The sequence below is a fragment of the Seriola aureovittata genome, chromosome 12, assembly GCF_021018895.1.
Source record: "Seriola aureovittata isolate HTS-2021-v1 ecotype China chromosome 12, ASM2101889v1, whole genome shotgun sequence".
NCBI lineage: Eukaryota > Metazoa > Chordata > Actinopteri > Carangiformes > Carangidae > Seriola > Seriola aureovittata.
Genome location: NC_079375.1, coordinates 4,444,249 through 4,468,183, shown reverse-complemented (window position 1 = coordinate 4,468,183; position 23,935 = coordinate 4,444,249). Strand labels below are relative to the sequence as shown.

Sequence of the window (23,935 nt, the reverse complement as noted above, 5' to 3'; positions counted from 1 at the left end):
CCTCTACAATAACCTGCAGAGCATTTTGTGAATAATCATCTTTATGGCAACTCTATTATAACTTAATGGCTTATTAAAACTGTCTATACGGTCACAGGGAGACTCATAATAATTCTCAGGCATCTCTGGACGGCCATGAAAAGAAGAAGTCTATCAGTTTTATTTCATAGAGCAGAGAAATGATCAGATCTTTGACAGTCCCCCTGAGCTCGCAGCCAGGCGACTCTCAATATTGTCTCCGTGATTAGCGCAGTGATACTGAGCCACTGTCAGGTCTTTCATTGCGTTTACATTCGAGCTTTAAAACACCGAGAAGAGATGAAGTGTATATGTGTGTGTGTGTGTGTGTGGGGGGGGGGGGGGGGGGGGGGGGGGGAGTGTGTGTCTGTGTGTGTGATGAAATGAAAAACAGGGAAGTGTGTCTATTTAGAGACTGAAGCGCAGCTCCACAGCCGCCGCCGCCGCCGCCGCCGCCAGCAGCAGCGGCAGCAGCGGCAGCAGCAGAAGCGGCACAGCGCTTCTCCTGCCAGTGGTCCGGAGAAGCTGAAACCCACATTTGAATCAGTAGAAAGTTCGACTTCCTCGTTCTGGTACGAGAGGAGTCTGGGTTATATAGTGCTCTAAAAATAGCGCTGATTTAGTCCAATGGGAGCCGGAGACGCTTCGCAGCGCGCACCAACCACAGCACACAGGATGAGTCGGCTCTGGCTCGGCATTGGCCGGAGGTGGTCTGGTAGGCGGGACGCATCCTCCTGCGAGCTCATTGGTCGTCGTAGCGAAACGTAATGTAATCACATGGGGGTGGGTTTGTCTGTAATTTTGAATCGGGGGGGAAGTTTACAGTGCGCTGTCGGACTTTTGGAGAGTTCAGTGTTGTGCGCTCTCTGTGCGTCACACGCTCGAAAACCTCCACTGGAAGCGCACGACTCCACCGACTATTATACATGCAAATACAGCCGAGACTCCAGCTCCTCTGCGAACACAACAGGCTCCGTTTTCTCCCCAAGCTTGAATTCACTTCTACTTGTGGCTGCATCTTAGGAGTGAAATGGATGTCATCCCCATGTGTAGCATCTTCCAGGAGCTCCAGATCGTGCATGACACCGGATACTTTTCAGCTTTACCGTCTCTGGAGGAGTACTGGCAGCAGGTAACGACCCGATCCCTCTTGTCAGCCCTGACGGATCGTGCACCGGGTTCATGTGCGATTTGTTGTAGGCTACAGAAGTGCAAGGGAAAAGTGCGTAATATCGGGAGGAGGGGGCAGTGGGGGGGTGGGGGTGGCTGGAAAAACTTGCTTTCCACTGACAGCTGTCCGTGGACGTGCAAATGTCAAAGTTGTTTATGAGACCTCGCGTCTAGTTTGGTGCAAGTGTAAATATCAGTGTCCATGTTAAAAGTCGTTTGCTTGGTCCTCGGTTTACAGGGGAAGTGATGCAAGTTCCCTGAATGACAGATCTCTGTAATATTCCTTTAATATTTCCAAATGTTTGCAGTGTGGTGTCGTAGCTCACAGTGTCCCTGTCGTAACAAACTGACTTTTTACATACCTTATTATAGTTGATGGGATTATTTCGATTTCTTAGATTGTCACTATACGATCATTTTTGAAGTGACTTGTAGTCTCATTGTGTTTTTATGTTATAACACGCGTAGAGGTGTCTTCATTTTTTTTTTTTTTTTTTACGTAATATTCATTAGTGACAATGTTGCTGCTGGTTTTCGGCGCGTGCTCGCTGCTTGTGAAGACACATCGGCTTGTGATAGAATAAAAACACGCTGTGTTGCAGATTTTAGAGGCTGAATGGTGAGCGGTGCGTCTTTGCGCGTATCTCCTCCTCTTCTCTCTCTCTCTCTTTCTCGCTCTCTCTCTCTCTCTCTCGCTGCGCTCCCTCTCTGCCTCTCTTGCTCTCTGTCAGACACACACACACACACATACTAGAGAGTGACAGACTGACAGAGGAAGAGAGAGGCTGATTTCATTTACAATTTGGCTCGACCGAGCGACCCCTGGATGACAGAACAGTGGAGTTTTATACTGGAAACGAAGGGAAAGGCTCAAGTGCATCTTGCTCTAGTTTTGGGAAATGAAATTAAATGAATTCGTTTCAGTCTTCCTCTTCCTCTTCTTCTTCTTCTTCTTCTTCTTCTTCTTCTGTTTCCTTCTGTCTATCAGATCTCTTCGGGCTTGGGGCCAAGTCGCCCTCCCAGGCATTTAAAGCTCGCGTGGGATTTATCCAGCACTGCTGACAAGAAACATTTGCCTCTCTCTCTCTCTCTGTCTCTCTCTCTCTCTCTCTCTCTCTCTCTCTCCCAAGTTACTACGATACAGTACAGTTCCCAAAATATTCCTGTAAAGTTGTGTTGTCCTTTTCACACCTAATTCTTTCCTATGTTAGCGCTAAATTCCATCTGCTCCAGAGTTAAAGTGTATCTGTGATATTACTATTACTCCTCATCATGCTTAATGGAGATTATAATCCATTATGTTATTGCTAAACGATTTCAACAATGTTATTGTTGAGGCTTGTGCTTCTCCTGTTATTTAAATATAGTGTTTCCATAGAAATGGTCAAGGTTACCCTGTGATTGGCACACTGCTGTTGAAAGTCTCCAGTGATGTAGCTCTTTTGGACTCATCCTCTATGTTGCCTCTGAGCTGTTCATCCATTCATTCATTTAAATACTCTTTGGAGGCCTGAGGAGGTGAAGCTCTCCAGTGTGTTTTCACTAGAAAATAAACAGGTTTCAGAAGAGTTTTGAAAAAGTCAGCGAGCAATATTCATCAGACACCTTTTAGCCGGGTGCCTCACTGGTTCATCCGAGTCTACTGTGATAGAAACATGGCTGCGAGTTGGAATCCTCTTCATTCAGGAAACCGCACAGTCCCATCATCGGCGCTGTCCCTCATATCTGGCCTGTGCTGGGTGACTGCAGTGGGTTGAGGAAGTGCTCTCTCACTTCCTTTTCAAAAAGAAAATAAGCCCACAATCCTCAGCGAGCTCTTGCAGTATTCATGCCAGGCTTTTTATGGACCCCCGTGAACCAGACCTCCCTCCTCTCGGTCCCCAGTGTGCTATGTTATTTCTAGCGATGCCTCCGAATGCATTATTAAATCCACATTATGTTGAATAATTGATAGATTTAAAAGATCTACAAGCACTTCCCTAACCCAATGGGGGGGGGGGGGGGGGCTCTGTAGCATATGTAAATTTCATGACCAACCCCTAACGCACACCTCAACACACTCACGCACACAGACACGCACAACCACATGCATGCTTTCGCGGGTAAGAGCACCTTGTTCTTGCATGCTCTCTGAAGGAAATGCGGTGCTTGTAATCTTGCCTGATATGGCCTCGCAGGGCACCCTTAGAACGTACTCCACTATCCTCTGCATAGGACATTGTGTCTTGCCTCGTTGATGCGAGCAAGAAGGAAGAAGGGTCAGTGGTGTTAGAGTCAGAGCATTTCCCCCTCCCGCTGCTGCTGTTGCTAAGAATAAACACCAGAGTCTGTGTTTCCTGTGGTGGGGAAAAAAAAAAAAAAAAAAAATCATTTGTTTTGGTGTTTTAGGGACTTTCTGGTTGAAGAGAAGCACTGTGTTACAGGCCTCAGGCTCTGTTCACCCGTCAACTCACCGCTATCTCGTTTTTTCCCTCCACACAGACATGCCTCGAGCTGGAGAGGTACCTCCAGAGCGAGCCCTATGTCTCGGCCACGGACCTGAAGTTTGAGAACCAGGAGGACCTGTGGAGCAAGTTAATGCTGGCCTGCGGGGACAAGTCGAACGACACGGACCCAAAGATCCCCCACATCAAGGAGGAGGAAGACAATCAGGACAACCAGCACGTCGACACCGGCGGCTTCAACTCTGACGCCAGCAGCGAGGCCTCGGACAGCTCCGAGGAGCTCTCCCCTACCCTCGACTTCTCCTCCGGCTCTTTGACTGACATTCTGGGCGACGGTGGCGAAGACCTGGGCTCTGCCATCATCAGCACGCCGCCGTCCTCACCCGAGCTGGGCAAGGAGGGCTCGGTAGCCCGGGTGTGGAGTGGGATACAGACTGTGCTGCACTCGCCTGGGAAAATAAGGACTGGGGGCATGGAGAGGACCCTCGAGAGGTCGGGGCTCACCAGTGGGGAGACGTCGCCTGACGGGAGGAGGCGGGTGCACAGGTGTCAATTCAACGGGTGCAGGAAGGTGTACACCAAGAGCTCGCACCTCAAAGCACACCAGCGCACACACACAGGTAAAGCTGTCAGACAGTGTGGTGCTTTTGCAAATGTCATGTCAGTGTAAATGCAAACTCACTGGAGTGGGGGGGGGGGGGGTTGGTACTATCCTGACAGCTATGACATCATGTTTTTGAAACAGAAAGAGTGAAAACCGTTCAAAAGCGAAAGCAAAATCAACTTAGACTCTCTGAAAAACGCTCCCACATACTTTGAATTGTTTGTCAGGAGGAATGCCCTCAACTGTGACCTAATTCAAACAGAGGAACGTGATTTCATGCGGGGGGGGGGGGGGGGGGGGGGGGGGGCAGAGAGAGCGAGAAGTGGGGGGGTGGGGGGTGAATGGGATGTTCTTTTGTGGCCGAGCAGGAACCCAGAGGATGTGGACTCTGAAAACACATCAACAGTCCTCGGATTTCACCATGGGAAAAGATTCAGAAACTCACTCGTTTGCATTCAACAGCCCTCCCCCCCCAACCCCCACCCCCAAAAAAAAAGAAAAAAAAAATGAAAGAAATAATGGGAATCTGACATTTGCAGTGTTTTGCCAAGGGTTCAAATGTAAGCAGCTTCCCTCGTCACCTCTGACCTCTGCCAGGCTGTTTACAGCTGCGTCGCCCATTAGCAGAGGAAGTCACATTCCTAGCATCCTTCACTGACCACGTCTGCCACATGGTTAATGGCCTTCAGGACCATTAGGAACAGTCTCTATTTTCTTTCCTGCAGCTCTCCCACATTACATAAGCCGTGTACTCGAGCAGCTCCTTAAAGCTGCATACCACAGCCCTCAAAATCCACAAGGCGCAAGATTGTTTTTCTCCTGAACGCACAGTAGTCAGCCCAATCTGCTTAGCACCTGCTTAGAAAACACATAGGGGCAAAGTTGCATTTGAAAAATGTCAGACATTCTGGCACTTTCATTGATAGCTCAGAATTACTACAATTATGGCGCTTGTCTGAGGGCAAATAATTACAGCAGCTAATTAAGGTTATTTGACAAAATCCTGTCAGTGCAGTGTATTTTAGAGGTGAAAACCTGCAGAAACCCATTTCTTTTAGCACAAAAAGCAGCTTAAGATGTAAATAAATCAACATTCGAAGAACTCTCTTGATAAACGCCTTCCTGTCGTCGACTTCCTTGTTTATCCTCTGCAGAATGTTAATCACGTGAATCCATTGTGTTTTGTTTTTTTTTCTGTGGCAGGTGAGAAGCCCTACAGGTGTTCATGGGAGGGCTGCGAGTGGCGCTTTGCACGAAGCGATGAACTCACCAGACACTTCAGGAAGCACACTGGAGCAAAGCCATTCAAATGCAGTCACTGCGACAGGTGAGAGCGCTGGACATCAGTCAGTAAATGTTCATGATAGCTGGCACATAACCCGGGTGACCCCCCCCCCCCCCCCCCCCCCCCCCGTCAGTGCAATATTACATGCAGCTGAGGAAGCTGAGAGCCGTCATGCTAAGATGATAAATAATAACTGCTGTGAGTTATTGTTCGACTTCATGCCTCCTTCAAAGGAGCTCCTGAATATTAACCTCCAATCACAACAGTGCAGCTTCTCTTTACCTTTTGCCGCTAAGCACCTCCTTCACAAACAAAGACCATGTCACTTGCATGTGCAAATTAGTTTATCCAAATGACACTTTAGGCGGAGGCATGAATGAGTGTCAAGGACGGACCGACGGGGATGGGGGTTGAGGTCAAGAGTTAGATGAAGAGAGTTGAGTACAAGGGGATGAGCAGAGGGTCAAGTTGGGATTGTTGACGGGTGGAAGCTGTTGTGATGAAGAACATCTCAGTGAGCCATCATAGCTTTTACCCCCCCTCCCCCTTTTAATGCACTACAATAATGTTGACTTTGCTAACATTACACATGCTAACTACCCTGGTTTTCTTCAGTTTGTACTATAAACAACTGGAAATGTGAAACCAAACTCTTCTTCTTTATGAGAGGATTTTTCCGGGTAAAGAGAGAGAAACCAGGAAGTGAGGGTTTAGAACAGCAAATGTGAAAGTGTACCTGCAGAAAACAGCTTCTCAGTCAAAACTTTTCTCTTTTTTCTTTTTCTCTCTTTGCTTTCTCAGGTGTTTCTCCCGTTCTGACCACCTGGCACTGCACATGAAGAGGCACATCTAAGATGGCCTCCTTGTCGAGAGCTCTGGGGGATGATTCTGGTTGATTGTCCCGACCTGTGTGGGGGATCAGCGAGGCCGGTGTGTCCTGGGAGCGCTAACAGGAGCACCGCCATGTTCCAGGCAGTGGAAAAACACGAAGCAACGCAGGCTATTATTTGCACCATACTTAGTGCCTCCAACACCTCGCTGTGGAGATTGCTCTTGAAAGGCTTTTTACAGAGGAGCGGGAGGGCGGGGAGAGACTCGAGAGAAAAAAAAAACAGAAAAAAAATAAATAAACGGGAAAAATCTGGGCTGGAGAAGATGGGAAGAGACTCTTCTGTATGGTGTTCGATGCTTTTTTTCCTGGAGGATTATGGGACTCCTGTGGGGGTGCCGTTCCTCCAATGACAGTGTGTTTGCCTGTGCGCATGAGGACTGTGAGTGCCTGCGACTGGGTGCCTGTGCTGGCTTTATGGAGCAGATGGAGCTTGTATTTGTGGAAGCTCGAGTGAATGAATGACATGGAGAGGGTGATGTTATGCGAGGGAGTCTTTTTTTTTTTTTTTTTTTTTTTTTGGGCGGGGGGGGGAGGATAGCTGTTGTCTCTCTGAGAATGAATGCAAGCAAAAGAAAAAAAAAAACAAAAAAAGGTTCTGTCTGTGATGTTTGAGTCTCTTGGCTGTGGAGAGGAGTAAGAGGGGTGGGGAGGGGTGCTTGTTTGGTCGAGCTGATTTTTGCGAGAGAGCGCCCCCTTTGTGCCCGGAGGTGGGACTGTAGCTCCCGGTTAAAAAGTGGGAGGTCGTTTTGTTTAGTGCAGCTATTAAATGTGCAATGTATTACTTAGCCTGTCTCAAACCATACACGCTATAAAAGCTCATTTTGTTGTCCATTGTGTAAGCTCTGTATCTTAAAAGGACAAAAACAAAAAAAAACTAAAAAAATGACAACGGTTGTACACAAACAGTTACCGCCATTATAACAGAAGTTGCATGGGATCTGGGGGGATGTGTTGCTCACCTGTTTGCTTATAGGACAACAAAATTCCATTCAAGAGCAGCTACCTTCATATTATGCTACCATAGTATTGTACAAAACACATAAGGCAGTCATTTTTTTTATTTTTTTTTTTATTGATAATTTGGGGATACCACTATTGCTTGGCAACTGTCTTGACCATGGGATTTTTGTTCACTTTTCTTCACTTTTGCTCTTCTCTCTTTTTTTTTTCTATCTGTAAATGCACTGTTTACCTTACTGATGCCTTATGTAAGTGGCCTTGTCCTGTTAAATAGATCACTCTTTCTCTCTCTCACACACAACCACACACACACACACCAAACGGGGGTTGCGATTGCAGTAGTTATTGTAGTAGTTATTGAATAGCTTTATAAAGGCTCTGATCCATACAGTCACACCTTTTTGCCCTTTTTGTCTCAAGACAGACTCTTCTAAACTCCTGAATAATAATAAAAAAAACCTATATATCAGCTTCATAATGACTGCCATTTTTACATTTCTGTGCATTCTATATCATAACTATATCAGAACTAAATCATATTCTTCAAAATGACCCAGGCCTGAGACAGAATTGTGGAGCACTTGGAAAAAGCAATTCAGTTTTGTAATGGTTTTACTACTATGTAGTATAAGATAGTGCACGGATGCACATCAGAGAGACTGTAACTTGCTGTCAAAGGTACAGAGTCTTGGAAACATGTTCTCATGAAATGTGGCATGCTCAGTCAGCAAGTTCCCGACAAATTTAAGATTTTTGCTGCAAAGAAAAACATTGACATCAGAGCCATTTATATCAGTTGATGTGTCAAAGGCTTGCAGGCTTAAAAGAAGGCAGCGTCCTTTTGAGTAATGACAGCATTCTCAATCATGAGGCTGCTTTGTTGTGTTTGTGTGTTTTGGCGAGTCTCACCCTCGGGGAGTCTGACTCTTTACTCAGTCCTGGTTTAAACAGCAACCCATCATCTGACTAAACGGTACCGAAAAAACCAGTTGAACCAGTTCAGCTGAGCTGCGTCGCAGGTCTAGAGGTTTCTGTCTTTTTCTCTGCAGGCGACCAGGGGAGAGAGACTAGAACCAGATGTATGTCTGTACTTCACTATATGCATGTTTTAACTTCAGTTACATGACTTCAACGCACTCCTCTGTGGGTTGATATAAATTCTCTGCTCTCTCGGATTTTTTTCAGAATCCCTTCAGTTCACAATTAGGAAACATTTCGGAGCCACAGTGACGATGTATGGGAGACATATGGAAATGTTGAAAACGAACTTGTCTGCTTTAAATGGTCATAAAAATTTGGTGCCTGTCACTCAGTAGTCAACATCACAGGTAGCCTTGTTACAACTCAACAACTGTAAAGGTGAACCTTAAAGAACATTCAAGAAAGTCAGTATGCCAATGGTTCTTTTTACACTGAGAAATGTCAAAAAAAAAAAAAAATTGCAAAGATTATGTACATTGTAAACTAAGAGAATTTTGTATGGAAGCTTCTATTTTGAAAGGATATGGGACCAAAAACAAAGTGCAAGTGTGTTGTTTCTAAACATGAACCAATAAAGACAAAGAGGCTGAAGAATTACTGTAAAATAGACACACGCCATTCTCCTTCATTTTGCTTCTGTACCATCTTTTTGTTTTTGATTTGACTGGAGAAAAGCTAGAGCAAATGTACATTTTAAAAAGGCATCAATAGCGCCTACACCTGTGGCCTATCATCTTTCAAGAAAAAAAAAAACAAAACCAAAAAAAAACAAAACAAAAAACAAAACAAAACAAAAAAAAAACAACTTTTCAGACGTGAATTGTTCTGGACACTTGAATTGTTCTAATTTTGCATTCTGGTGCCTGCTAAGTATTATGTTTGTTTTTTTTTGTTTTTTTTTTATTTGCCATGTGATTTCTTTCTGAACTTTTCAAAGACCTGCAAAGACGCCCTATCTTTAGCTAGAGAATCTTTATTGGATAAACATGGAGATAAAATATGAGGCTCTATTTTTGTTTGTTTTATGTTATAACAAGATTTTTTCATTTGAAATTGTTTTGTAAAATAGTTTCTGTATGAATGTATTTTTTATTGGAAAATCGATAAAAAGAATTTATTGGATCTAAATGTGTTTTTTTGGTTTTTCTTTCTCCTGTAGTTCCTCCCTCGACACGGTCAAACAGGAAGTGTTTGTTTACAGGATATTCAGTAGATTCCCAAAAGGGAAATTAACTCAGTTGCCCTCCTTTCCCCCCAGAGAGGTCAAAGGTCAGGCCAGCTACAAAACTGCCCCATACTGGCAGGAATTCAGTGACTGGAACCAGAGCGGGTTAGATGTTAATCATCCGCAATTCTTTTTTTAAAACCTTGACATTGAAGTATTATGCTTGGGTCTGTCAGTAATAATAACAAAGCCTGGTGTTATTTGACATTTTTATTATTGTCAACAAATCCCATAAAAAAGCTTTCAAACCCAGATGAAGATGAAAATGGGTCACAAGTATCGTAGTTTCATTTTTAAAAATAGTAATTTCCTAAAACAGCTGGTCACTGAAGTTTTTAGCAAGTGTTACTCAGACAGGAGGAAATTGTGCATTTGTTGGGGACTATTTTCAGTGGCGCAGTAATACACATTTGGTGCTCTAGTGAGTATTTCTGACAGCAGAACAGTGTATTTTACATTGAGTCAAAATAAACTGCAGTATGTGAGTTCATGGTAAAGAAGGAACATGTCACGCAGTGCAACAGTTTGGCGCATTGATGTGTTTTTAATAGTGTTTGGAAACAACGGAGCTCTATGGCACAGATGAATGAGATGTATCAAGCAGACAACACTTGTTATTGGGTTCATTTCATTATTAGGTTTTGGTAATTTAATGAGAATAATAAACGTATAGAAAATCACCAGACTTATCCTTTCAATTGCTGAGGTGTGGGTCACGGTCAGTCTCTGGAACATGAGTCCACTGAACCAGAAACATGAGCAGTAAGATGATCAGATTTTGAGCAAACCTCCGTCAAAACTCATTTCAACCAAACTGTAAAATTGTGTCATAAACTCTCCATCACAGCTTCAAGACAAGTTTCCTGGTTTAACTCTGACCTGTCATACTTCAGCATACACAGTGTTTTCCTGCAATAAGGGATTATTACTGACATTTTAGGTGTGCCTAGTTTCAGTTTAAAGTTCCAATAAAATGATTTAGTTAATCTGGATAAGCTGTTGACTTGTTGGAACCTGTCACCGAGATTTCATTGCAGGAATGTCACCTCGATCCCAGAAACTGTAACTGTCCTTTTTAAATAAAGTCATTTCATGATCCTAAACTCCCTATAGAAGCAGCTGGGAAGCTTATGTCATGTAGAAATCTGAGGGAAAAAAAGAGAATAATCTGATTATTCTTCGATATATTCATGATCAGGATGCTTAGATGGGAAGCTTATCCCAAGTTCTACATTAGAACGACGATGTGAGCCACATGGTAGAACGTGCATTGTGAGGACAATCTGTTCCCCCTGCTCCAGCCAAGAGCGCAGAGTTTTCATCTTACTCTCCAAGAAATTTATGCAAATTAAGTTGTGCCGCAAACAAATCCCAGATAAGAGCTGTGCACACTACACAGACAAATAGCCTCTTCATCTCCGATTGCAAGCACAAAGTGCTTCAGCTTTAACACTGCTCCACCAAGCCGGCCACTCTCCGTACCCTAAAGCCTCTAAAGACCTGAAGCACTCTTAAGAGTTTTTTTTTTTTTTTTTTTTTTTAAAGATATATTTATTGGAATTCAAATTCAAATTGCCAGAACTAAAAAGTGCACAATATAATAAAATACACAAGTAAGGAAACACAGTATGTGGAGACCAGGGGGCGACAATATTTTATTGCCTATTAAAGGATCTTATGTGCCCTGAAATAATTTGGAGGAAGTTGGTGCTTCAAGGTAATGAGTAATTAGGGCACAATCTTGATTTGCATTGCCGCACTGTCAATTATTTTGTGGGCAAAATAATGGCATTTATATTAATTAAATATGCATTAGCATGACCCCAAACTCACCTTATTTCCTTCCTCTAGAGTAAAGTGTGTTCAGTCAGAGACATGGTCATCTGGTTTGGTCAGTTTAGATGTGAAAGTGGATCCTTCTCCCTACATGGAGCTTGAGGTGCTTGTCGGACAGGGACTTATGTTTCTACACAGCCACTTGTGAAAGTTTAATAATAAGGGATAGTTACACCAGAGCCGTTGTGATGGGCAGCTTTAATATTCCTTTACTAAGTCAATAGAACACATTATTTTAAGAACAATGAGACTAATAGTTGTGGAGACGTAAATTAGAAATGTAGGACAATGTTTATTGAGAGAGCCAGTGCAAACTGACTGGCCGGACTGCCCACAATAACATGTTACTCCAGTTCCTTAACCCCAGCTCCTCTATTAGTTTAATTTGAGGGAATTATTTGAGAAGAAGACATTAGTAATTCAAGGCCGCATATTATTTATTCAAGGGAGTAAACTTATTAATTTCAGGGTAGAAATTATTAATTTGTGCACCAAAATTCCCCAAATTTTACTCCCGATACCGGCTGCTTAAAATGCTGTCAATGAGCACACACCTTTTTTTCAATACCATGGGACTGGTCCGGTTGGATTCACCCCCCCCACCCCCACCCCACTTTGGCTGAATTGCTCTTATTTAAATCTCCGCCCTGGTTGAAGCTCTACAGAAGAGTATTCAGAGAAGGCATTCATATTCAGAGCTATCAGTGAAATGAATGAGAACATTCAAGGTCGACCAGGAAAACAAGATCTTCCCCAGAGCAAGGTTTCACACATGCACATATGTATACACACACAAGCACACACACACATACACACACATAAACACACACCTCCCCCTCCTCAGAGCTCATATGTCCTGTGGGCCCATGAGGGGGGGGGGGTTGCTTGTTAAACCAGAAGGAAAGTGGAGGTCGGTGACCCTACATGGGGACGGTAGTCCGTCAAATCCTCGTCACCCAGAAGCAAGTTAAGTGAAAATGTTAAGTAAACTAAATGTACTTGGTGAAGGTTAGAGACAGATGACCGTCATGGGGGGTGACAGTTGGATGAATGTCAGGTTTTTCCGTTATGCTTCCACTTTTATGTGCACTGTATTTTCTGTTTTATTTTCTGCATTTTATTTTGTGTTTTTATGCGTCACGTGATAAAATCGATGAATTCTAATGTTTTTGAAAGTAGAAGCAGACGAAGGTTGAGTTCAGGTTTCTGGCCTGGCACCTGTTAAGCTTTTTTTAAGGGATGAATTTACCTTTACAGACTTGAATTGAATAAAATAAAAAAAAAAAAGCACTGACTCTTTGTGTGTGAGAGACAGGACACTAACCATGTTGTGTTGTGTCAAGGTCAGATACTTTGTATGCCCGACAAATTCCATTTGGCGCTAGAAATAATAGATATCAGTTGCATTAAATCTTCATGTTCATTCTTCCTGCATATGTTGTACTGAGGACTGGATAGCTTTTCCATCCCCTGGCTACACAAACAGTGATGAAGAGGTCTGGAGTTTTGAGGGGGCCGGGGCCCTGGCCAGACTCTGGGTTTACAGCGCCTGATGGATGGGCATTCCTCAGCCTTCCGCCCCCTCTGTACCCCCCCCCCCACCACCACCACCACCACCACCACCACCTAACCTCCCCTTCCCCTACTCTCTCCTCTCCAAGGTGATGAACAAGCTCATTACTATGGCAGTCTGATAAAAGGAGGCCATTATCTTTTCACAGTGCACTTTGAACTCTGACAAAGGAATCTACTCCTCCTTGTCTCCAGCCTCTGGTTACGTAATGCAGTCATGGCACAGTGAAACAGGTGGCTCCCTGCCAATGTTTTCAGAGCATCCCATGCTGGAATCTTCTCCAAAGATACTGACACGGCCGCATACACAGAATTCTAGCTCGTCAGCGAAGCACGTCTATCTCTACCTCTATCTTACCTAGCTTCTGTCAACAGGAGGTGGATTAAGACACACAGCATCACATACTGTGAAGGGGATTTTATGTGAGACAGGTATCTATTTCTAATTTTGCCTATTATTTATGTATATTTTTTTCATATTCTAGTAGGAATTGTCCCTGTTTGTATCCGCTACCACCTCACATTAAAGTCTTCTCAATTGTTCATGTGCTGTGTCTCAAATTGCAACTTCCATACTCACACATGCTGTTTTGAGCGCATAGGTGATTTCCTTTACTTTGGAAACAACCCAACGAACAAACTCACATTTTGTCAGTATAAAGAAGCCCAACATTTTCACAATGTGATATGATGGCACAGTTAGAAATATATATATGTCCCAATTTTATACAATGACGCAATGATTTTGTCAGTGTACTTTTTTTCAATATAAAAATGTTTTCCGTGAGGCTATGAATGTTTAGCTTCCTTCCAAAATAAGACATTCACCACTTGAAAAACACAACACTGCCAAAAGAAATACTTAAGCCAGGAAATTAATCTGTGAAGAAAATGTGACTGGAAGCTATTCTTTAACAACTTTGCCTCCAGAATACGAACACCCCTGGGGATACAAACATGTAAATGTTGTAAGAATAGGACGATGGACTGAAAATAGCATTATTCTTTTAAACACAGTACATAGTATTTTGGCAACAGTGTGTGTCCCTGAAGCCAGAGCAGTTGCTTGGGCTCCATTTGGCAGCAGGGAAATGCTGTGTCCTTAAATTCACCCTGAGTGTCTTTGAGCAAGACAATGAATTCATTTGCAAAGTATGTATGTGTTTATTTAACATAACAGTCGCTAGCACTGGATCTTGTCTGCACTGTGGAAAAAAAGAAAGAAAATGAAACCAAAAACGTTGCATTATTATTATTATTATTGTATTTTTGATGCACTAGAAAAATGTTAATATCATTGATAAAGAACTGAGACTTTATGGTGGACATCATTGTTGCCATCATCATCATCATCATCCCCTGTAAATCTAAAATTCCTGGATGCTTTTTTTTCTAAAAAAAACAAAACAAAACAAAAAAATATCAAGGAAGCAGCATTAAGTTTTTTGCAGCCCTCAGTAGTGTCTGCAGGACTTCCTGCATATGGACAGAAGAAGCTTCCCCTGTCAGATCAGGCTGTACACTGCCTGAGAGGCAAAACTAAGGGCAAACAATGGACGACGATAGGAATCACACCAGCCGTGACTCCTGTCAACATGTCGATGTACTGATGAAAAATCAGTAGTTATTTCAACATTATTAAATAAGTACTTAAGTACTCATGGGTCAGACATTCCCATCTTTGAACTCGGCCTTCATTTTGAAGTTTCATGACGCACGGTAGCATGGTTGTGATGCTATCACGGTGAACACCTGCCCTACTCTAAAGGACCTCTGTGGATGTTCCTGCTGCAGTAGGTTTCTCCAGGACATTTTGCCGTGATATTGCGAACACAGACTCAGTTTGAAAACAATACTAGCCACAGTGTTGTGGCTGGTAGAAAGTGGACAAGCCCTGCTGTTGCTCTTGAAGCTGATATTCCTGTGACTGTACAGTAACAGTTGAAGGCCCCACAGAGGAGTGTATCTACACTTTAACTCAGAGCTGAGTGAGTCACTCAAACTTCAAAACTGTAAAACTTGAGGCGTCAAAACTGAGTTTTTTGATTAGTAAGAGGGATATGTATCCCCAGCTAAAATGACACTCTTGTGACTAACTCTCAGCTCAGGTAAAAACTCGCTGCACGTTTGAATGTAGAAAACTTGAAAACACAACACCCTGCGAGTCTTCATCAAGGTCACAGCAACCTTTCTCTCCTCTTTCACAAAAAAATCTATAAACGCACCCCAAACCACCACCACCCCTCGCACACACACACACATAAAGTAAAAACTCACTCACACACACTCTCACCTCTTTCCCTGAAGGTTTGCAAAGCCCTGTTTGAATTCACCTATCACCATGACAACTACTCTCTCTTTACCGCCTGTACCCGTGGGAGGTTTTCGCCCAGCCTTTTCTAATTTCACACTGTGTGGATATCTCCATTCAGTAATTACAATCCCATCCATTCTCATTTTCCCTGTCCAGACAATGTGCCCTGGATATACACAAAAAATCTCCTGGCTCTGCGCAACACATACACACACACTAACTCTGCACAAACACACGAGCGAAGACCCCCTGTGTTCGCAGACACATACAGAAACACAGGGAGTGTGTGTTTGTGTGTGTGTGTGTGTGTGTGTGTGAGAAAGAGATAGAGGGAGAGAGACAGATGTGAACTGTCACAACTACAAATTCAACAACGCACACAATCACACACAAACCCATCGCTCTTAAAATCCAATTACAAACCGACCTCCAGTCTGTAAAGTTAGGCTCATTGTTAAAAAGTTAATAATTGCCAAGTAATAGCAAGTCAAATCAATATGATTTGTCTTCCAAATAGGCAACAACAGATAAGCAGTGATAGGAGACATAGAAATAAGGCGTGAGGATGCAAGAAAACATTATCTCTGTTAAACACATTATATTTGGCTGGAACATCCACGAATGTCCATGACTGAGTGAGTGAGTGATAGAGTTTAGCAAGTGATGAAATTACACCATTGGTCGGACAAATGTTGGACTTCTCTCATTGGCTGTTGCTCTTTCAAAATGATTATGTGCGAACAGTTTCTATTATGTCATCACAGGCCGTTTACAGTCGATTCACAACTTCCTTTATTTACCTCCACTGCATAAGGTTACGTTTCTGGTTGCTGGTGATGCTTACATGCTATTCAAATCGGGTAGTTTCTTTAGCTTAGCAGTAACCAATGGTTTCTCTCTCTCCCGCTCTCCTTTTAGTTATTCCTCTGCCTCCTTTAGCAATAATGGTACATGTAATCAATGTAGTTTATTTGCTGTAATGAAGGCGAGGCTCAGTGAATTGGAGGCACACCATAGAAACCCGATCGTTAGCTGCTGTAGTTAGCCAGCCCGATGCAAGCCAACCCAGCGTAGCTCCTACGCCGGCCCCCAGCAGCTGCCAAGCAGCCGAGAAGCCAGGGCAACTCAGTGACTGCCTGTAACAAGAGGCTTAGCCCTAAGCCCACAGTTCATGCCACCATTTTGCCAATTAAGTGTTGAAAATACCATGATTATATTGCTGTATTTATTAAATTAAAGAAGTAGAAATATACATTGTATTTAACTGGCATGCACATTATAGGAGAGCCAGGTTGTTATATGCCCCATACATGGTTCAGCCATATAATATGTTTATACCTAGTCTTGTTTATCTAGGAGTGCCTTATCCTGGTTCTACCATTTATGCCATTTTTAATCTTCATCTGTTTTCTAAAGAGTGTTTGGTGTTGTTATTTTCACCTGTGAAGTTTAATGGTGAAAATTGGGGCTATAGGGAGTATAAGTATTCCTGTGGTTACCTGGTTTTCTAGAGATGGTTAAACTGTGATTAGAAACTTTGTCTGAGTGTACTTTGTATATATTTTGATAACACCTGAAAACCAATCAGAAACGTGACTTTTTGTGCCAATGCTCGCAAGGTAAGAGGAGTGATTTCAGGCACGAAGATTTCCAAAGGTAAAAGCCGGATTCATTCACTCCTGACAGGCAACACACAGCGGTATCATACAATACATGTCAAAACACCAGCAGCATTCGTTATGTAAGGCTACACACCGGCAGTGACTTGACAGTGCTGCCTCCGAGTTGACACGCCCCAGCCTGTTAGGAAACACCACTGTGCTGTTGCCAGTGTCAACACGTGTCAACACAGCAACTTTATCACATTTGCTCCCTGGGTTTGGCAAATCCCAGATACTGAATGTTGAGTACTTCTGTCTGGTGATGTCAATTAATGATGTGATAGTTTGCAACGTTCCCTGTGTGTGTGTTGCGCTTTAAGGGGGTGAGTTAATTAGCAGGTACCCGGGACTCAAAGTCACAGTGGGATTTACTGTACATATGCTTTGTTTTTCAATGAACAGAGCAATCCAATGATCCGTATTGCATGTTATATAAGAAGCTTGGTTTCTCCAGGAAGTGATGGTTCAGAGTGTCGCATTTTAATACACCGAATACATTATTGATATAAACATTTGCTTAATCTGATTGCATGCTGACCCAGAGTGGTCAAACTTAATCTTTCACCTTGCTGAGCTGCAGGAGTGTAGCCTCTATAGAAATGTTACTGCTGCACGGAGGGACTGTTCTGAAATATGAGCCTCGAACTCATACAATGACAACAAAAACAGCCCCAAACAACAATAACAAAACTGCCATTGTTATAGAAAGTTTTGTTAAAAAAACTTAAATTATTTTTAGTAAGTACCCATACAGAAAATGTGATATATGACCCTATATCAGGAGTGATGCTGCCATATACAGTATGTCACCTGTAAGGGGATATATTTTTATCACATATATACATCCTCTCCATATATGAACATATAACAATATATGAAATACTTGTAAATTTACATATATTAAAAAGGAGGAATTTTTTATATATTTTTATGTTGCAAGCATATATGTTTACAATATATATTTAATTTATATTTGCAAGTTTATTAAAACAACAAATATATAAAAATTCTATATGTTTATGTATGTTTTTTTTAAATGAATTCTACATTAATCTTAAACATGTCTCTTCTCATTCTGGGAAAGTGATCTGTCTTTAGGTGTATACTGTATATAACATCAACATATATTAGCAGGCTTTGGGATGTATATATTTTATATAACCCTAACCAAATTTCATTTACAATGTTTAACATATATGTTTTTATTTTATATGTACATATATTTCATATATGGAAATTCAATATATGCTCATCTATAACATTTATGTATGGGTAAAAATATAACCAACAGTACATGTGCTGTAATGTGTATTGATATATCTTTGCCATGGCAGAGCAGAAACAAGCCTCTCAGATACTGAACCAGTATCTTAAACCTCAGTTGTCTAATACCAGGTAGATTCAACACATTGATGGCAATTTAAATGAAGATGCTACTGTGGACTAAAATGGGGTTCTTTAAGAGGGACATAAAACTTTCTACATGAAAAGAAGATAATGAGAAAAGTTTGTAACATCTAATTTGAAGTTGGTCTTTGCATCATTTGCAAACACCGGAGCACATGAGACCTCTATTTTGAGTTATGATCGGATCAGAACATTGCGATGTCATTAGTTTTCATCAGTGGGTCCTGCAGGCCTAATGGCTTTTGCCGTCAACAATGTTTCCTGATAATGGTGTTATATACCTTTTTATTCTATATATCTATTGTCATGTATATGCATGGTGTTAAGTATGTTTGAGACATATGTTCTTCTTCTTACTTTAACCTCCACATCATGTGTATGTATCTAAGCACCGTCTCATTCTGACTTCCCCAGCGAGCCACCGTCCTCACGCTGAACAACAGAAAGGGGAACGGATGTGACCTCAGTTTATCAGCTTATTTTCCCAAGATCCCCTCGCTTCTTGTTTACCGCTAAGCTCGGCTGTTCTCAGGACTCCCAGGAGACTCACGTTGCAACAAACTGCTGTGCTGCATGTAAACACTGGCCCGGCTTAACTTGTGTTTACCCCACAACTCTTTTAGGTCACTGTGTCCCCCACGTCGGCGTGCTGAAGCAGATATCAACAGCGATAGCGCGCTGTATGATGACTGTACGACAAGCAGGGCCGGAGCCCAGGAGGGATTTCAGTGACATGAGGTCACTTTGGTGGTTGAAGCTGAAAAAGTTGGTCATGAACCAAAGTGATGCAGAATGTTGAGCAATGTTTTGACAGCAGAGAAGGAAGGCAGAGAAATAAGCAGCCATCGTAGACCTCCAAGGCCGAACCAAAATGAGACAGTCTGGCCTAAGGGAGGATTTTGACTTTGCGTCACCAGCTTTGCGTCACCAGTCCTGTCGCCCAGCAACAAAGTTTGACAAAAACTTGAGGTTTTAAGGTCCTTGGTTTTAACAGTTGTACTGTTAGCTGTTTATCTGAGCCCCTGAATTGGGAAGCAGCTATAGAATCAATTAAGGTCTGTATAAAAAAAAAAGGTAAAGATCAATTTAATTTTTAATTCAATTTATTTTTTGAATGTCAACAACTTTGTTTCTTAATACTTTTGTCTTAAATGTATTGTTTTGTCTTTTGGCCAATCCCCAGTTGTTGTTGAATGAACTCAGGGTTTAGTGTCATCCAACCAAAATTTTGGATTTCAACAATATTAAATGGCCTCTCCTTATATCAGTTGCAAGGTTTGAGGAAACACTGGCGTATTTTATCATTCAGTGCGACACTTTGTTTCTGGAACATATAATTCGATGTCATGATCAACTGAGCTCAGGCCCAAGTTGCGGCCATCGCTGAAATCTTGTATTTTCTACCTGATGGCTGTTATATCTGCTTGTCTCAAACACAAGTAATTTACATTTGGATTCCCTGAACTTCAGAGCTGCTTAGCCAGAGGAAATATGGCCGGCAACTCTGGTTTTGGCTTGTGTCACACAACCAAAATCAAATTTTATGCATCTGCATTTTATTGATACTGTATATGCACTTGTTCATACTCTCAATGTGTCTTCTTTAATGAGCTGCAGGAGCCAAACAATGTGAGTCACCCCTTTGTTTGTTTTCTAATATTATTAGCTCTTTGTTCATTTAATTTTACTTTGTATGTGAAGTGCTGTAACACTTTTTTTTTATAGCTTTCTTTCTCTTTGGAGCCACAGCAGGGTCAAAGGCTGTGACACAGTTGTTTTCCCCAGCAAATTATTAACCCTCACTTGTTCCGAACATAACATGCATGCTTGACTGACAAACATGTATTGAGAAAAAATTAATTGTTTATGAAATCCTGCCACATTTTGACATATTTCCCACCCCTGACTCTCCAAATATTTGGCCACCCCCCCCCCCCCCCCTGCCCCCACCCCCAGCCCACCCCCCTTCAAAAATCCATACCAAAGCAGTGTAAACAACATGTCATTTTCATGCCTTTTGATCATCGAGCTATTCTGAGTGAACCTCCTGAGGTTTTGCGACTGGGGGTACGAGGTGCAGAGGCGATGCTCTGGTGTAATGATAAGCTGAGTTTTTTTTTTTTTTTTTTTTTTCTTCCTCCCTTTCACTTTTTAGGGATTGAGGTTTTGAAAAAGAATAATAAAACAACTGTCAGCTAATTGGCAAGAGGAGTGCACTATGGAGGAGTAAAAAAAAACTACAAAGTGACTCCACAAGGGAAATGTAGAAAGCTCCACTGTAAGCACACACACACACACACACACACACACAAAAAAAAACACACATGCACATACAGAATGGTTTTAAGGGCATTCTCCTGTTGCAGAACAATCCCTACTCAACTACTTTTATGCTTTCATTGTTCAATTTTTCATCTTTTTTCTTTTCCCGTGCGACACAGAGAGATACTGTGTGTCTTAATGCCACAAGTCTCCGTCTCCGTCTCCGAACAAGTTAACTCGGAGTGACGGCAGCCCGTCGCTGATAGCATCTACACATACCAGGCTTCAGCAGCGGCTACAAGTCATTTTTATGGCTCTTTGTTTAAAAGAATGGTGAAAAATATGAGGGGTGAGGATTGCAGCGGCACACAGGTCGTTCAGATACACTCAGGTCAGTTGTTAGTGGCAGACATTTTGAAATAATGCTGAGGAGTGCAGTATTTCTTACATACACTGGACAGTATGTCCCATGTATCTACATTTCAAGATCATGAATTTTTAAATCATAAAATTTTGATTGGCTCTTTTTTTTTATGGTCCACACAAGGAAGTTTTCAATTAAAACTACAGTCTAGTCAACACATACATGGGTATTTATTAAAACAGGAATTGTCCTCCTCCATGGAGATATAACACTTAACCATGAAGCCATATTGGTTTTCCCTGTGTGCGCCTGTTTCTGAAAGTCTTCACCCTGGCCAAAATGCATAGAAGAAGTTATGTTTTTAAATATGTATGCCTGCATGTTCTGCAGTTCACGTTTCACTTTTCACCTTCTCTGAATGGGTTCATCATATTGTTTGTGTTTATTATATCATTCATGGCAAAGTAAAGTTCAGTGGAACTTTACAGTGTTGCGCCTTGCTGAGTGACGGACTGTGAGGCATCCAGGGCATGTACCTCTCCTGGTTTGAAAAGTGTGAGAAAGTTTTTCTTCACTAAAATCAAAGCTACAAATCTGTGCTCGTCGATTGCACAAGACAAAAGCGTAAGAATTGAGCTTGCTTGCACAGGTAGGTGTCCTGTCATCACGTCTCCCTTACTATGGCAGTCTATGGGGAAAATATTTTTATGTTTCTGCAGGGATTTTTTATTTTTTTGGTGCAGTTCCACAGTCCACAGTTCGGCAGCGAGTCGGACTGGCGGTTCAGTATCCATCGGCTCTCTTAATACATCCATGATGGGAACCTGTTCATTTCAGTGACATAGCACTGAGAATGTGATACAGCTTTGATTTGCATCTGACTGGCTCTTTTTCCAAAGCAATCACAGCTAAGGCTCATGGGTTTTGTAGTGTTTAGAGCCAACCGCTGTACCAAACAGATTAAAAAAAAAGAAAACATGATTTCTCAAAAGTAAGTTTTCAAAATTAAAACTAATGACCATGACATGAATCTTTAACACACTCAAATTACCCAGAAGACTACGTTGAAGGTTATCCTTTAGTAATAATCGTATTTGCCAGTGATTATCAATGAGACAAATTTTGTAGCTGTCACTGTTGCTTTTCTGTGCCTCTAGTAAAGGTCAGCATCGGGGACGTCAAAGCTGGCTTGGAATCCATGTGCTGTTTTGAAAGGAATTCAAGCCAAAACAACAATAAGCAGGCAGGCTGCGGCTTTGCAAGCCTGACAGTTGTTCAATGTCAGACTGGCACTGTACTGAGCTTTTTTTATTTTATTTATTTATTTATTTTGTTAACTTTTCAGTACAGTTCAACATTTTGCAAACTTTTCTTAAGTTAAATAGAAAACCAAGCATGCTCAAAAACCTCGGTTTGATGTTGGGAGATTTAGCTTGAAAAATGCACCAATAAGTTGAATATCAAGAAGTTAAATAAATAGACAACATAATACACCTTACAGACTCACAACTGATAGTCAGTATTCATGTGATTCATTAGGTAACTACTTCATCTCATTTCCTTCTGGAATAAAAGAAGGGACAGTTTACATCACATTCTGGTTTATGTGTAGCTGCAGTCGTACGCAGAAAAACCTTGACACAGACACACGCAGGCCCACTCATTCATGCACAGATGTGCAAACACACGTATCACTCACACATCAGCGACACATAAGAAAAAGCTTTTCCTCATTGTTCCCTCCTTGGATCAAATGACATAAGCCGTCACATGGCGGAGGACACATTTTGCTCTCTTCCGCCGGTGCTAATAATATGCTATCATCGGGCCGAACCACAAATGCACCGCTCATGGCCATAATCTTGTTGTCAGCTGTCTCACACTGTGGATGACGTGCAGACACTCAAAGCCATTTGGCATGTAGGGCTGAGATCCCACAGCCCCAGCTTAATTGGATTTTGAAATGTGGTTGTGTTGCGTGTGTGTGTGTGCGTGTGTTCGTCTGTGGGTGTATGCACATATACATTGGTATTTCGGCACATCTGAGTGTTTTCATATGTGTGCACGCCAATGTGCGCTCACATCTGACACATAAAAACGTATCGCTGTCAGGTGAAAACCTCATAAATTACATATTTTCAGGAGCAGAGAAAAACAGCCTTGATCTTAAACAGCTTGTGTTTTGAGTTAATCTAATTGGTTTCGAAAAGGTTTCATCAGCTCAGGCCCTGAGAAGCTTTTTCTGCCTAGACTGGTGGAGGAAGCACTAAATTCTTTGCTTGAGTAAAAGACGAAATCATGGAGGAAAAAAAAGTAGTCTACTACGAGTAAGAGCACTGCTTTCAAAATTTAACTTAAAAAACAACCTGTGTCTTATATTTATTATTTTTTACAATCACTCCTTATCATTAATGATAATGTACTACCTGTGGCAATGCAACCAGGTATGAAAGAAGCAATCACAACGGTTCTGAACAAACCTCCGGGTGATGTAAACTTATTGGCGAACAAAATGAAAGTGTCTAAATCAAATTCAAAGTCACGAATGCCCCAATGCCACTTCTGGGTCTGCGCCCATCTACTTGAACTCAGTCATACAGGCTTATGCTTCTTCTCAGCTGCCGCCTTCCTCCAAGGAATGTCTCCTCAAGACTCACCTCTTCTACAAGCACCTCCTCTCCTAAAACCTCTAACACCTTAACGTGCCTAACTAGCACTTACTGTGCACTTTCAGAGCACTTCTTCTTCTTGGATAGATTCAGGACTTACTTGAAGGTCTCCTGCTACACTGAAGTTTTAGTGTTGTCCCTTCGGATAAAAGCATCTGCCAAATGTAATGGAATGGAATAAACAGTAAAACCATTACCCAAATTGTCTCTTAAAGATCTTTAACAGTTTACCATGGATGTATTTTGAGAAATGGTTTTTAAAGCTGCTTCC

At 42.1% G+C, this 23,935-nt stretch overlaps 1 protein-coding gene across 1 annotated transcript; it reads left to right on the top strand.

The window, feature by feature from the left end:
- Positions 1 to 830: 830 nt before the first annotated feature.
- Positions 831 to 9,476, top strand: LOC130178982 (Krueppel-like factor 6). Its single transcript, XM_056391660.1, has 4 exons — positions 831 to 1,150; positions 3,670 to 4,252; positions 5,440 to 5,563; positions 6,323 to 9,476. The coding sequence occupies exons 1-4, from the start codon at positions 1,049 to 1,051 to the stop codon at positions 6,372 to 6,374; spliced, it is 861 nt and encodes a 286-aa protein (XP_056247635.1). The 5' UTR covers positions 831 to 1,048; the 3' UTR covers positions 6,375 to 9,476.
- Positions 9,477 to 23,935: the final 14,459 nt, after the last annotated feature.